The sequence below is a fragment of the Rhamphochromis longiceps genome, linkage group LG11 (genome assembly GCF_057381845.1).
Source record: "Rhamphochromis longiceps isolate RC_006_pf linkage group LG11, R_longiceps_female_GT1.1, whole genome shotgun sequence".
Classification (NCBI taxonomy): Eukaryota; Metazoa; Chordata; class Actinopteri; order Cichliformes; family Cichlidae; genus Rhamphochromis; species Rhamphochromis longiceps.
This window is the reverse complement of record NC_140567.1, coordinates 38,867,753-38,883,798: the sequence shown is the minus strand read 5'-3', so window position 1 is coordinate 38,883,798 and position 16,046 is coordinate 38,867,753. Positions and strand designations below refer to the sequence as shown.

Below are 16,046 nucleotides of genomic sequence, written 5' to 3'. Positions count from 1 at the left end.
TCTAAACATTGCAATGATGATGATGAGGATGAGGATGAGGATGTATGAAAACCTGAACGCAGGACTTGGCATGGGAACAACACAGATGATCCGACAAAGAATGAGAAGGCACAGACTAAATACACACAGGAGGCTAAGAAGAAGTGGGAACACACGGGGAACAGCTGACACACATGAACACAACGACATAACGACATGGAAGAGTAAAACTGAACACGATGAACACAGGAACACAAGACCTCTTCAAAATAAAACAGGAAACATAAGACGCAGACATGACAACCTGAACTTGACAAAGTAAGACAGACATGAAACACATGAAGGGCAAGGGAGACTTAGCAGGGGAGTAAGACACAAGGGGAATCTAATAACAAAGAAGTATAACAACCTAGGCATGAAAAAAAATGAACGTAGAAAACCTGAAGGGCTTAAACTAAAACTCAAAACGCTGGGTCAAAAGACCCTGTGGAGGACCACAAGAGCCACGCGCGTCGAAATAAAGATTTCTGTGCTTCAATAATGAATTGTAGAATAAATTCTGCATTTGTAAATTCATTTTGGAATTCCAATTTAATAAACTGCATTTCAAAATCCATTTCCCTTTCCTGTTCGCTCCGGGATTAGCTGCTGGATTAGCTGCTGGATTAACAACTTCATTTTAAAAATCGTGCGGCTATTCAAATTAGCCACACCGTGGGATGTAAGGAGCTCTCTGATTGGTTGGACAGACCTCTCTGTATGCTCTGTGATTATAAAGGCCTTAAATTCTGTGATATATACTGTCAATGATTTTCACAGAGGTCCTAAAGTACTTAAATCTCTGCTGATAGTCTGGTTGTTTATATTTTCACATGTTTTTGTGTCTGTAGGGCTGTTTGATGACGTTTCGGACTCCACAAATACAAAATTTATTCTACAATTCATTATTTAAGCACAGAAATCTTTATTTCGATGCTCGTGGCTCTTGTGGTCCTCCATAAGACCCAGGATCGTGACAATAATATAATATAATATATAAAGCAGCTTGAGGTAATTGCTATATAAATAAAACTGAACTGACTCAAAGACAACTAAAGGGAGCATAATAATTCCCTTTGGGACACTCTTACCTCGCTTAGTGGAATTGCAGATGACAGAAGAAATGTTCTGGTACAGAGTTTCCAAATCCTTAAAATTATCGACAAAGAAAACTTTGGATGTGTCACCACCAGCCATGGTCTCCAGCTCGTCCCTCTTTGCGTCCTGCACTCCGATACTGATGACTGTGATCCCATTTTGTCGCAGAGCATCAGATTCTGCTTTCAGTCTGTCAGAGTCTCGAGCTTCTCCATCTGTGATCACCATGAGAATCTGAGGCATTTCTTTCCGACCACCATGTTCAGCGTTGAAGTACGGCAGCGAGTATGCCAAAGCAGCACCTGTGTATGTGCCTCCTTGTGGTTGTACCAGCTGCTGCAGAGCTTCAAGGACTTTTCCTTTGGAGTAAATTTCATTTAGAGTAAAGCTGGATTTGGGTGTGTCAGAGTAGAGAATGACTCCAAAACGAGTCAGATCTTTACCAACTGTGGTCTGGTTCACAACTGAAGCCATAAAGGTGTGCATACTTTTGAACTGTTCCTTCTTTATGCTTTCAGAACCATCAACCAGAAAAATAATATCAGCCTTTACTGTCTTTTTACAATCTGGATGAAGGAAAAAGAGAGGAGGTTAGCAAAAACAGAACTTTTTGTTGTCACAATAAAAACTAAAATAGCAAAACAAACATTTTAAAAGTCATTTTTATTTTACCAAATCAATCATTAACCATTTGTGCTGAGGTATTAATGGGTTTAATATATTAAAAACTTTTTGAGTTAATTGACTGAATGATTTAGCACCTCCACAGACTCCACCTTTGGTTGTACCTTTTAGACAGTCACACATCACAGATGGTTTTAAACAGCCTCTCTTACCTTTCTCACAGAACTTCAAGGCCAGCTTGGTCTCTAGTTCCTTCAATGCATCAAAGGTATTCTCAATAAAGACCCTCTGCGATGAGCCACTGATCTCCGACAGTTCCTGCTTGTTAGCCTTATCCACTCCAATGGCATAGATCACCACTCCTTTGGCCCTCAGAGCATGAGCTGGTTCTCTGACGCTATCATGGGATTTACCGTCTGTTAGAACGACCAACCACTGCTTCATCCAAGGCCGCCCTCCTCTGGCTGCATCAAAATACTGTGAGACTTCTGTGATGGCCCTGCCAGTGCGAGTGCCTTCTTTCATCTGCTTCATAACATCGATGGCGTTTAGCATTCCTTCCAGGTTGTAGTGTGTGGTGAGGTCGAACTCCAGGCGTCTGTTGGTGCTGTACTGCATAAAACCAACATGCACCTTATCCTGTCCAATGTTGGACTTGCTAATGACAGATTTCGTGAAATTTTTCATCTTTTGGAAGTCTTCCACAGAGATACTCTCAGAACTGTCAGTTAAGAAAAATATGTCGCTTGGTATGTCTTTACAAGCTGTGGATGAAAAACAAATAGAGGTTAGTGTGGTTTTCTCTTTTTACAGTTATTTCCCTACCTAAATCTAGAATTGGCAATTTTGAACATGTGAAAGTCCCATAAAAGAAAGAGGAAATCATGTATACATCTAATCAAGTTTTTGAAATAGTTTATGGTCCTGTTCTCTATCCTCTCCTCTTATTATCTCAATGATGTGTGCTACAAAGCAAAGCCCAACTTAATTTAACTCACTTTCCGAACAGATCTCTCTGATGACGTCATTTTTGATGGTTTTCAGGGCATCAAAATTACTGACAAAAAACTTTCTCTTTGGATCTCCAGCAATCTCATTCAGCTCATTATCATTTGAGGCATTCACCCCGATGGCGTAGATGATGACCCCCTGCGCCCTCAGTTCTTCTGCAGCATCTTTAACTTTATCTTGGGATTCTCCATCAGTGATGGCGATCAGGTACTCGGAGACTTTGTAGCCACGGCTCGTCTTTGCGTTCTGAAAATGTCCTTTCATGGATGACAGTGCTTTTCCTGTGTTTGTTCCACCTCCTTTGTGAAAGATTTCCTTCACAGCCTTTTCCATTGTCTTAGCATCTGAGTGCTGTGTTAGGTCGAACTGTAGAGAGGGGGAATCTGAATATTTAACAAGACCCATGCGAACATGGTCTGGCCCAATACGGAAGGTATGAAGAAACTCAATGATAAACTTCTGCATGTCTGAGAAATCTGCATTTTCAATGCTCCCTGAGTCATCCATCAGGAAGAAAATGTCAGCCAGGTCCTTTTTATCACATGCTGAAGAGAAGAACAAAGAGTTAGATCTTCTCACACAGTCAAAGAAAGCGAGTTTGAACTGAACATTCAGAGTCTGAAATGTTTGAGAAACCATGTTTACACCCAGCATGTTTTACAGGCTGCTTATGAACAACTATAACTTAATAATGGATGAGCGGTTTCTTACTCTTTTTTCTTATCTGGGAAATTTATCAGGTAAGATCCAGTCACCCACCTTGACATACCTCTAACACTAACACAGAGCATTGCATCAATAATGCTACTACAAAAGTTAACATTTCTCAGGGAAAACTAACGGCAACTTATCAGGAAAGCTTAGTTCAAACCTTCTTTAGTCTCTGCATCACTTTCCTTGTCCTGGACCCCGATCTGGAAGATGGTGTTGCACAGGGTTGCCTGCAGAGTTTCTTTCAGGGGTTTCAGCTTGATGAAACTGTCCACAGTAAAAACGAACTTGGGGTAAGATGCCATCTTGAGCAGTTCGGCTTTATTGGCGTCTTTGATTCCGACAGCAAAAACTGTGACACCAGCTCGACGGAGAGCGATCGCAGGTTCCTCCACATTATCCTGGGATTTACCGTTTGTGATTACCACCGCTACCTTCGGGAAATCCTCCCTGCTGCCCTTTTTTTCAGTGAAGATGTTTTTCAGGGTGAAGTGTAGGGCAGCTCCAGTGTGTCTATCACCTTGACGGTAAGGCAGGAAGCTGATGAACTGCAGAATGTCTGCCTTGTCTCTGAATGAGTTGAGGGAGATGTGTGCAGTCGACACGTTGTTGTATGTAACAATGCCTACTCGGATTTTAAATGGACCAGTTTCCAGGCTGCTGATGACCGAGCGCAGGAAATTACGTATCAGCCTGAAGTTTTCCTCTCCAATGCTTCCAGACTCATCAACAATGAACACAATGTCTGCCTGGTTAGCTGTTTTGCAATCTGTGAAAGGAGCAGACTCAGTTTAGTCAACCCAACTGAAACTGTATGTGATATGAATCTGAAGCCTAGACTGTCACATGTACCCCAATCAGAAAACATGGGTGAATAAGGAAGTGCAGCTTCTACTAAAGGCACGTACCAATACCGTCAGATCAGGGGATGCTCAGACCTACAGTACGTCCAGGGATGACCTGAAGAGGGGCACCAAGAAGGCGAAGCACAGCTACAATCTGAAGAACACTTTGTCAGCTCTGACTCACAACATATGTGGATGGGCATTCAGGCCATGTCTGACTACAAGCCCAGCAATTCCACACAGACAGCCATGGATTTGTCCTTCCTCAATGAGCTAAATGACTTCTATGCTCGTTTTGTTAATGACAACAAAGAAAAAGAAACCCTACCCCCTGATGACAGCATTTCAGGACGTGTGCTTTGAGCATGTGCAGAGCAGCTTGCAGGGCTCTTCACAGACATCTTTAACCTGTCGCTTGCCCAGGCAGACATGCCAGCGTGCTTCAAGACCATCTTCATCGTGTCAGTGCTAAAACACTCATCACCAACTAGCCTGAACCACTATCGCCCTGTTGCTCTCACGCCCATAGTTATGAAGTGCTTTGAGCAACTGGTCCTGGCACACCTCAAGGCATGCTTGCTCCCCACACTGGATCCTCACCAATTTGCCAATCGAAGCAACAGGAGTACAGAGGATGCTGTACCCACAGCGCTGTGTACTCTCACACCTGGACAACAAAAATACTTATCCAAGAATGCTGTTTATTGACTTCAGCTCAGCATTCAGTACAGTTATTCCCTCCAAGCTGATCACCAAACTTGTGGATCTTGGAATCAGCAGCTCCACCTGTACCTGGATCATGGACTTTCTGACCAACAGACCCCAGCATGTTAGGTCAGGGTATAACTGCTCTGCTGTGTGCCGAGCCCGTTCCTCTATGACTGCAGACCTAGGTGAGTCTGCTACAGTGAAGAACTAAAGCTGTGTGGCGCTGACAATAACCTGTTCCTGAGTACCAGCAAAACCAAAGAGCTCATTGTGGACTTCAGGAGACAGGAGACAGACACCCATGTCCCCATCTACATAAATGGCACAGCTGTTGACCGGGTGTCCAGCTTCAAGTTCTTGGGGACCCACATCTCTGAGAATCTGTCCTGTTCAACTACAACCTCCAGCCTGGTCAAGAAGGCCCATCAGTGCCTCTTTTTCTTGAGGACACTGAAGAAAAAACACCTGTCTGCTGTCATACTGAGTAACTTCCACCACTGAGTGATAGAGAGCATCCTGACCAACTGTGTCACAGTGTGCTGTGGGAATTGCTCTGTTGCTGACAACAAGGCACTGCAGCAGGTGGTGAAAGCTGCGCAATGCATCACAGGGACTCCACTTCCTGCCACTGAGGATGTCCACAAGACGAGGTATCTATGCCGAGCACGCATCATTCTCAGGGACTCCTCTCATCCTGCCAATCAACTCTTCCAGCTCCTGTCCTCCACAAGGCGCTACAGGAGCCTTCAGACTAAAACCAGCAGGTGAAGGCTTGATGCTGGTTTTAGTCTGGAAAGACTAAAAGAATAATTTGTCCTCTCAGCCGCAAAAGAATCCGGGTCACAGGCACCAATTATTAAATTCTGTTCTTTTGAATTCTTTTGGCGACAAAGAAAGACTTACGACTCAGAGTGGTCAAGTTCGAAAAATGATCTCTATTGTATATTTCTGGAAATGGAGACCTGTCACACGAACACACACGCTTAGGTCTGAAAGCATTACAAGCCAGCATGGTTATGTAGTTCTGCTGCACGTCACACACACACTCAGTTTACTTAGTTCCACTTTTTCTATACTTCCTGTTTTCTGCACAAGACGTGCAGTCTACCCTGTGACTTTTGGCCTACAGTCTAACTCACAGGGGCGTTTTCCTGCACTGGACTCTATAAAACAATATAAACAGAAAATAAGCATTTAGAATATATATTTATATCGTAAAATTAGGAAGAGCTTCTTCCCCACAGCTGTCACCCTACTGAACTCAGTCCGCCGCTGAGCCTTTCCATCCACACTCACTTAAACCTCTACACTCCACCTTCCTCCTATCCTTCCCACTGATAATTTCATTCTCAACATTCACCATATGCTTACATTGGTTACTGCTACAGTTTGGGACACTGACATAGAATAGTCTCTGGTATAGTGAGTACACTGTTCACTATTATAGTCTTCTCCCACTGCTGTAGATATACTCATACCACTCTGTAGATCAGTTTACCTCACATCGACACATCTGTATATACTGTATGTAGCACATCTGTATATCTGCTCGTCTGTAGAGCATTATAAATATCTGTATACTTAACTTATATGTACATAATCTGTCATAACTATTTCCATCTTTTATCCTACACATATCTGTATATAATCTGCTCCTATTGCACTTACTGCTTTTGCATTTCTGATTAGATGCAAACTGTATTTTGTTTTCCTGTATTCATTCATGTGTAATGACAATAAAGTTGAATCCTGATAATGCTGCAGGCAGATTTCAGGCATGATTGAGTTTCACTCACCAAACAAAGCATAAAACCTAAGCAAAATATTAAAATGTTAGCCTCCATGAATAAAAGAACAGAAATGGGGGATTTCCTTCCTTCATTGAGTCTTTTTATGGTCTACTGTGACATGCGAGTGAAAAGGCTAGGCTGACATGTTCCAGATCCAGGTTTTTGCACACCTGGATCACAGTTGATAGTAACGGGTCTTAAACTACAGTGAACGGCTATTTCGTTTTAAAAGAGCAAAGGTACGTTGAAAAAAAAAACCCTCAGATGATTTTGTGGAGACTTTCTGCATCGTTAGTTGGGATGATCTGACTGCTTCCTCTGGAAAACTCTGGCTTACTTATAATAAACCATCGTTGCATTTATAGCTGCTTCAGAAACACTGCTGTGTAGTTACTGATGATGATGATGATGAACTGATGGCGGCTTTCTCACCTTTAGTGACAGTCTCCACTCTCCGGGCCGTGAGCAGGTCAATCAGCAGAGTTACTCTTGAAGAATAAAAGATATAGCCAGGGCTGGCAAAGCGGTCCAGAGCATCCTTTGTCGCACCTGCGTCCATCCCCACAATAATTACCCCCTCGTCTTTCAGATTTTCAGCAGACCAAAACACAGGATCATCCGAGTCTTTTCCAGCCACTACAACCAAATACTGTGGGGTTCCCTGTTGTGCGCGGCCTCCTGCCTCAGCAGTGAAGAAGTTCTCTTTAGCGTAGGACAGAGCTTGTCCAAGATTTTGTGGTTGGCCTGTTTGTGAACGCAGTCGGAAACGTCGAGCAGCGGTCACGATCTGCTGCTTGGTTTGATAAGTGTTGAGACGAAAGTCAACTTTGACGTCCTGACCGTACTGGGCCAAGCCGACACGGTAACCAGACGCTCCAACTTCCAGTCGATTCAACAGTCTGGAAAGCTCATTTCTAAACAGGGTAAACTGATTGGAAGCTATTCCACTGTCCACCAGGAAGAAAACATCTGCAAACCTGTCGACCAAAGCTGAGGAAGACAGAAGCAAAAGTGTTTTAGTACAAGTTCATGTTCAGTATACAACAAGCCTAGCGCTCATGTGATCTACTACCTGTCATGAACTGGCTGTGCGCAGGCTGGAGAGGACCCAAATGCGAACTCTCGGAAGAGAGGACGTGAACTCAAAATATAACTTTATTTTCTGAACGGAAAAAGGCAATACAAAACTAAACTGGGAAATTCTACTAATACTAGACCCAGGAAAACAGGGAGAGGCACACAACCATGAGGGAGGATGTGACATGGAACTGAGGGAGACGCTGACATAATTACACAGAAGACAGCGAGGGACGTGGGAGCACACGGGGAACACAGCTGAGACCAATATTCATAACAAGACAGGGGAAGAGCGAACAGAGCATGACGTACAGCGACAGGAGACCATCAATGTAAAACGGGAAGCACACAGAGACGCAGACTGGAGGGGCGAGAGAGCACAGAGGAGCACGAGAGAGAGAGGACAAGACGAGCTGGGGAACATAGGAAAACATGACAAAATCAAACAAGGAGAAACACGGCGCAAGCACTCATACAACTAAATGAATATACACAGAAGGAGACACAGGAGTCAAGACACGAGGGGAATCTAAAAGGTTAAACAGAACAACCTAGGTTCTATAGAATAAACACAAGGAACCTAAAACATAAATAATAACACCAAATGACGAAAAACGCAAGTGAACACAAAACACTGGGTCAACAGACCCAGGACCATGACACCACCTCACAGTGCTCAGAGGCACAGCTGAGGATGGACCAAGCAAAATGTGCATTTTCAGCTTTCTGTTGATTCTTGTGTCAAAACTGTATTCAGGTGCTTCTTAGATATAATTAATCGTGCAATAAAGAGATCACTGTATCAACCAATCAGCTTTCTTTACCTAGCGTCTGATCCTCCAGACTGAGACAGACCGTTTTCAGCAGGTTGTTGGTCTGGTCCTGGAGCTTCTGGTAGCTGACAGTGGTGAGGACGAAGCGCTCCGAGGGCCAGTTAGCGATGGTTATAAGCTGTGTCCTGCTGAATTCTCCGACCCCGATGGCGAACACGATGACACCGTGCTGCCTCAGTCTCCTGGCAGGTTCCAATACGTCATCTGTTGATTTGCCATCTGTGATGACCACAGCAATCTGAGGCACACGGCGCTCGGCTCGGCTGCCGGCCTCTTTGGTGAAGTACTCCGTCCGGAGGAAGTCTATGGCTTTGCCGGTTTTTGTGCCGCCTCCTCGGTGGGCAAGGTTTTGCACTGCAGCCAGCAGGGAATTCTTGTCCCTGTGATCCGTCAGCTGGAACTCTGGATAAGGATCATCGCTGTACTGCACCAAACCGATCTGAACCTTGTCGGGGTCGATTTCAAAGCCCTGGATGGTTTTGCGGAGAAATGTGCGGATCTCCTGAAAGCTTTTATCATTGATGCTGGACGAGCCATCAACTAGGAAGACGATGTCACCGACGGTGACCTTTTCACACTCTGGATAGCAGCAAAAGAAAATCAGTGTTCATACACAAGTATTACAGGGAGATGACACACAGTCCCAGAATAACATTATCAACTAAGCTCCATTAATTGTGATGAACTCATGAAACAAATGTTCTGTCTCCTGTTCTCTACTATTAATCCCACTAACCCTCTACGGCACACGCTATGAGCTCACCGAGGAATCAAATAGTCATGATTTGTTTTTGGTTTTTTGCTGCTTACTATTGGATGCTATACCATTGTGAAAAACGGAAAAATATCACACTTTAATGGAGTAAACAGAAATATATCAGCAGAAAAATGAATTAAATTGGTGTCTCAATTCCTTTAGAAAGGATAAAATAGACTTTTTAGTCTGGAAGCAACACCGTGCCCCTGATAGTTAACAGTTTGTCTTTGAAAGCAATCACATGAAATGTACAAAAGCACATGAGCACCTGGATTATCCTGTATCTAAACTCAGGTTTCAAAGACACAGCCCGGCATGCTGCGTTCAAGTACCGACCTCTGACTGTCTGAGCAGCGACGCCACAGAAGAGTGCCGCCGTGATGAGGCTGAAGAGAAGACCTGCCCTCCCCGTCATGTTGGGACCGCTCACGTAGTTCTCTCCTCCTACACCAGCAACAAGACGGAAAGAGTGCCAACAACATTGTAGACATTATAAATTACGTGAACTTGCTTTCACGCATAATGACGTGACTTTATTTTTTAATCAGTTCATTTCACGAAGTCTAGTCGTTTGTCCAGATGAAGCTTTGCAAACCTAAGCCGTGCTGCCGTGCACGTTTTTGGAGCGAACGTTCTCCTGTGACTCTGCCCACGGGCGGATCTACAGGGCTAGCATGGGCTAGCATCTGCCTCCCTAAAATAATAATAAGCTAGCATTAACACTTTGAGCCTAGCTACAATTAACAGTTAATGTGAACTCTAAAACAGAACATATAACATAGTGAGCCCCTCCCCCCCACCCCTCCACCAATGAAATGGTTCCTCCTGTAGCTCGGGACCAACTTTACATCTTTATGTGAGTAACAGCCGATGCTTGTGGTTGTCCCAGAGCGCATTTGAATCAACACCGTGGGCATTTCCAGATTTCACACACGAGGTTTATTGTTCCAGTCTGGAAATGGAATGAAGGTTATTGCTGTTAATGCCGGCGCCTCCAAATCACATGACCGATGTATAGGCTTTGGAGCGTGATGTCACGGGAGGGGGTGTGACCAGGATTTTTGGTTGAGGCGCCATATTTCTGGGCCAAACAAAGCGCTAGCTAAAGAGGAGAGAAAGCACACGGTTAACACATACTTGCTGTGTGGTCGTAACGTCAGACGCACAACCGGCAGGAGAATAAGCTTGAAAATAGTTTATCTTTTCATTGTTTCCCCACCTGGAAGCATCATGAGGGTAGTTTTATTTGCGATGTGATCTGGGGTCATAACAAATTAGAACAAACATCCTAATGAGTGATTTTGCAGAACTATGTTCTATTTATAGAGTTGCTATTTGGCATTATTGCAGAAAAACTTGCCAATGAAATGGATGAAACACATCGTGACTGGTTTCCAGCGCTACACACGGGCACTCTGAAATCCCTGCTTCAAACGTACCACCATGCCAATCAGATTACTTCTTCCATGTGAGGGTGAAGAGGGGACCCTCCTGGGTAAGATGGTGAAGGTTTGCTGTGTCTGCTGAACAGTCTGGTAGTAAAACCAGGCACAAATGAAACTTGCTCTTGTTAAATACTCTTAAAAGTCTTGTGCTGTAAATACTGGCAATTTTTCAAAAGATACATTAAACCGAGTAGTGTTAGTGGTGGGTGATATTATGTAATTTGAAAAATGTGTTTCTTTATTCAACAAACGTGGATGTGTCCCTCCAGAGGTTTATAATTGTGAAACTGGTTCACCTTGTACGCGCTGACTCCACAGACAAGATAAGAAAATATATCAGGCTGAGTGACTAGCGGTTGGTCTTCAGGGTTTCTACTCCACGGCTGTACTTCATACGGGTCCACATTTCCAGTGCTCGATATTTTTGGCAAATACCGTCTCTTTGCATCTGGACACAAGCTGTCCCTGTACCGTCCTTTTTCTTTTGAGCTGCTTTTAAGCATGTTTCTAACAACCTTCCTTCCAGCTCACGCCAGAAATATGGTGCCACGCTCCCACAATACATTGTGCCGATACGTCAGTTCCAAAGCCCTATACTTACTGCTTTGATGTATTGTAACCATATATGTACAATGCACATTACAGGACGTAACAGTAGGTGTAAAAGAAATGGCTTTGGTTTCCATGGAACCCTGAGAAATCTTCTCTAGTTTTCTAATTCTACTGTTATGAACTTTAACCTTTACCACACTGAGGCCTGTCCACCTGACCTCCTATGTCAGGCGTTACCGAGCACTGGTTAAAGTTTTTTTTGGTGTTTAGGGCAAATAAAAAAGGTTCGCTCGAGTCAGAGAATAATCTGAAATGCAAAGATGAGTTAGTTATAACACAGACAACACAAGAACCAACATTTTTATATTCTGCCAGTTAGAAATATTTCTTTGATTTTTAATCATTTTAATACACTCAAATCAGAATCGTTAATCAATTCTATGAAATACTGAAGAATTTCAAAAATAAATAATAAATAAAAAGACGAGAAGTCAAACCTCATTCATTCTGCAAATGCAAGCTCGCGCAAACGTACTGTGACAAAATGTCGAGAAAGAAAAGTAAATATAATATTTTGACTTTATTCTTAAAATTACTATTAACAACAGATTCTGGAGAAAAGGAGTGAGATTAGAGATCTAAAATCCAGTTTCAACCTTTTTCATGAAATATAAACTTTGATTAAATGCTAAAGCAAATAAAAAGCAAAAGTATAAGAAAGTAATAACATTATTTAAACATTTCTCGATGCATGCTTAGTCATCCAGGTAAGTAACTCTCCAAAAGTTGATTCTGTTCATCTGGACGGAGCATTTTCAGTGGAAATTATGCACATTTACATAATCACGATGAAGGAACTGCCTCCCAGCCCATTGTTCCTCAGTGGGCTGTTTCAGTCATTATGCAAATGTATGTTTATAAGATTGAGACCTGCAGTCAGCTGAGACTGAAGACGTCACCTGGATGATGACGAAACGTTTCTCCCACAAAACGCTGCGTCCAGATGAACAGAATCAGCCTTTGGAGATTATTTAAATATTCTTTTTTAAATATGGCCCTGGTACTCCTTCGTAGGCAGAATGAGTTTTTACACATGAGCTGATGAACATAAGAACACACAGGCTGCATCTCTGTAGCTCATCAACAAACACCATCACACGCAGTCACCACAAAAGCCCGCTGAGGTAAAACAGCATGTCTTAATTCTCTACGCCAGGGGTCAAAGTTCAGTCCTCAGGGCCACATGTGCTTGCTGCGACGCGCCTGAATAAAATCAGTAGCAAGACTCTGTAGAACCTGACTGCATGCTGACGTTGCAACCCTACTCAGGTTAATTTGATTAAATGTTTGGAAAAATGTACTTTTACTGCACTGTGTTCATTCACTCATGAGCTGCTGTAACATGAATCAAATGGCTGAATTGCACCTCAGCATTAGGGCTGGGTTTTGATAATCGATTTATTGATTAAAAATCGATTCTGGCTTGGACAACGTAAAATCGATTCATTAAAATTCTGAATCGATTTTTTTAATATAAATTTATTTTGCCCAAAACGCCAGAATCTCAGGTTGAACCTCACAAAATTTCAAGAACCACCAAACAGCTAAAACAGTAAATGAGAGCAGGAACACAAAGACGTAAACACACAGCGCGACCCGCGGATCAGAATCAGTGAGATGTGACTTTCTCACGGTCGGGGCTGGAAGCCGACAGCTCGCTGACTCTGATCTGTCGGCGCTTTGTGTTCACGTCCTTTATGAGCCGATTCTAAAGCTGTTAGTTTGATGTCTCTCCAAACAATATTGACCGAACCAGCAGCAAAAGAAGATCCAAACTACGCTTCACATGAACATCGTCATGATTCACTCTTTTACTGTTTTGCTTCCACCAGGATAAAATCACACTTCATGCACAGCTCTCTCTCTCCCTCTCTCTGTACTTCAACAACAGTTTCCCGTCTAAAAACCTGTTTTCTGCATTATTCGCTTGCTTGTTACGCACAAGTCTACCGTTGTTTACAGGCTGTCGGCCGCTGTTTTTTCCTTTTACTTACTTCCAAAAAGAAAACCTAATTTCTGCGGTTCAGTTCTGAACAAATGTAAACTTTTTTAAATTATGCAAAATGCAAAACGCCGTGTCTCTAATAAAACCGCTGTAACATCAGAGGTGATGTTCATATGCTGGTTAATGATTTTCATTTGTTTTTGATCTACTGCAGAATATTTTTATAAAATCCCAGAACAGGAAAACCTCCTTCATGTTTTTCTGTTTTATCTTCAGCTACTTTGACACAAAGGCCTCTGCTGTGATGCTCACACCTTTGATAAAGTCTCGAAAGTGTCAGCTTCCTTTTTATAGATACAAAAATATGTAAATGTACTGATCTGAATTATATGACCTTGTGAATCGGAATCGAATCGATTCTAGAAATCAGTGACGATACCCAGCCCTACTCAGCATGCAGTCACGTTCTAAAGAGTCTTGCTGATGATCTACTGATTGTATTCAGGCGTGTTGCAGCAGCGACACATGGAAAAGTTGCAGGACAGCGGCCCTCGAGGACTGGACTTTGACACCCCTGCTCTACACTGAAGTGGGCAGATCTGAAAACATGCTCAATAGTCATCTGAATCTACAAACTATAAATAGCTGCTGCTCCAGTGATCTGAGTCAGCAGTGTCAGTCCATCCAAGCAACATTCATCAGGCAGCACATTCTCAATGAATCCCGTCTGCTCTGACACACCGTGAGCTGCTGCAGCTCAGTCTGTAGGTTGAGCTCCACTAAAAGTCTCAGCAGACAAGCAGCTGCTTTCACAACATCACAGCTGGAATCACACAAAACTGACCTGTGATCAGACATCATCAGGTGATATTTCAGGAGGAGACAGACGGTAAACTGCATGCAATCATTTCCTCTCTGACACAACAGGAAATTCCAAACTTCCCAAATTGACTCAGAAAAATCTGCATATTTTCTTTGACTGCAAGATCAAAGAGAAAAAGACGTGAACCCACTTACAGCTCTGCTGCAGCAGCATCAGCACCTCTGCAACCAAACACAGCTGATCCAGAGCTGCAGCTCAGGGCTGCTTTTAGAGGAGGAGAGGGGCGATGGCGGGGGGGTGGAGGAGGAAAGGTGGCACCTCCTCCGCCCCCCCTCCCGTCATCTTCCTCATTAGAGGTGGATTTACATGTTTGACTTGTGAATCAAAAGGATTTTCTGGTCACACTGAAGCATCTGTGCGCTTTTAGCTTAAAACCTTTAGCTTAAAATCTCAGAGTCGTGCCGAAGAGTTTCTAACTGCTGGCTTCTCTGAGCTTCTTACTCTGCCCTATCCAGTCTTTAAGTCTGACATCATTAGCTGTGCCTGGGCCCAAACTCTGCTGCAGGTCTCAAAGTCAAACGAACACTGCAGCATCACTGAGAGTTAAAAACTGTCTAAATTCTTTCATCTTCAATAAAATGATCAGCGTTGCTGCTTTACCAGGTGTAACAATTAAGTTTAACATCCAAGCATCCATGAAAACAGGATTTACGAAGTTTAACACAGTTAGCAGGAAGTTAGCTCGCTAGCTTCCACCTAAGCATGATATAGCATGCTCTGACTGAGAGATTTATGAAAAATTCAAACGTACAGCTCTGCTATCACTTCAAACATAAATGAAGACAGAAAGCTAAACAGCAGTGACGTTTGTAGGGTTACTGAAGTTGGGCTAGCTGGTATATAATGATGTGCTATGTGGCCGCTAGCGACACGGTTTGAGCACCGTTTAAGCACCGGCACCGTTTCAAAAGTACCGGTTTGGCACCGGTATCGGATAAAACCTAAACAATACCCATCCCTACTAATTAGTGTTAATTGGTCTTCCAGCTCTTCGTTATGCTCAAATTTATTTTTTCCAGCCTCTTATTGCTACTTGTCCCAACTTTTTTGGGATTTTTTTTTAATTTATTTTTTTATTAGTAATATAAACATACAAACAAAATGCACCATATATTACAGATTCAGAGAATAGACCTTTCTTACATATTAGCAACTTTCATACATAGTGAAAATAAAATATAAAGATGGGGTCACATAATTCAACAAATTATTAACTCACTAAATCAAAGTCTTCCATAAAGGAAATAAAAAAAGCAGCCTTTTTCTTTTTAACTAAAGTCAAAGATTTAACCAACAGGTTTAAGTCGTTTAAGCTAGTGTTGGTTTAGTCTTAAAAAAGCGACATTTATGTATAAAATGCTTGCACAAGATTAATAACACATTAACACCATAATTAGCTTTCTTTTCTTTCAAAAACACTCCAAACATTATCATATTTAAGGTAAATGGGGTAATTTGAATCCCACTGGAATAAAGCCAGGTATGAAAATCCAACCAAAATATTTGTATAAAATTGCACAAAAAGAATAGATGGTCCAAATCCTCCTCTTCTGTTTCACAAAATACACAATTACCCGTTTCTAATTTGAATCTATCACCAAGGAGTCTATTTGTCGGGTAAATTTTATTCAAGATTTTAAATTGGACTTCTTTCCTTTAGGAGGGATAGGGAAGGTGTCAGTTCTTATT

General features: G+C 42.6%; 1 protein-coding gene across 1 annotated transcript in view; it reads right to left on the bottom strand.

Annotated features, from left to right (window-relative positions):
* Positions 1–9,908, bottom strand: part of LOC146660021 (collagen alpha-6(VI) chain-like) — a 48,497-nt gene extending 38,589 nt beyond the window's left edge. Inside the window, exons 1-7 of the mRNA XM_085424029.1 lie at positions 9,809–9,908; positions 8,707–9,294; positions 7,238–7,795; positions 3,623–4,231; positions 2,739–3,296; positions 1,953–2,504; positions 1,110–1,682 (exon numbers count right to left, since the gene is read on the bottom strand). Coding sequence (XP_085280155.1) covers positions 1,110–1,682; positions 1,953–2,504; positions 2,739–3,296; positions 3,623–4,231; positions 7,238–7,795; positions 8,707–9,294; positions 9,809–9,887 — 3,517 coding nt within the window. The 5' untranslated portion in view covers positions 9,888–9,908. The remainder of the gene's footprint in view (positions 1–1,109; positions 1,683–1,952; positions 2,505–2,738; positions 3,297–3,622; positions 4,232–7,237; positions 7,796–8,706; positions 9,295–9,808) is intronic.
* Positions 9,909–16,046: the final 6,138 nt, after the last annotated feature.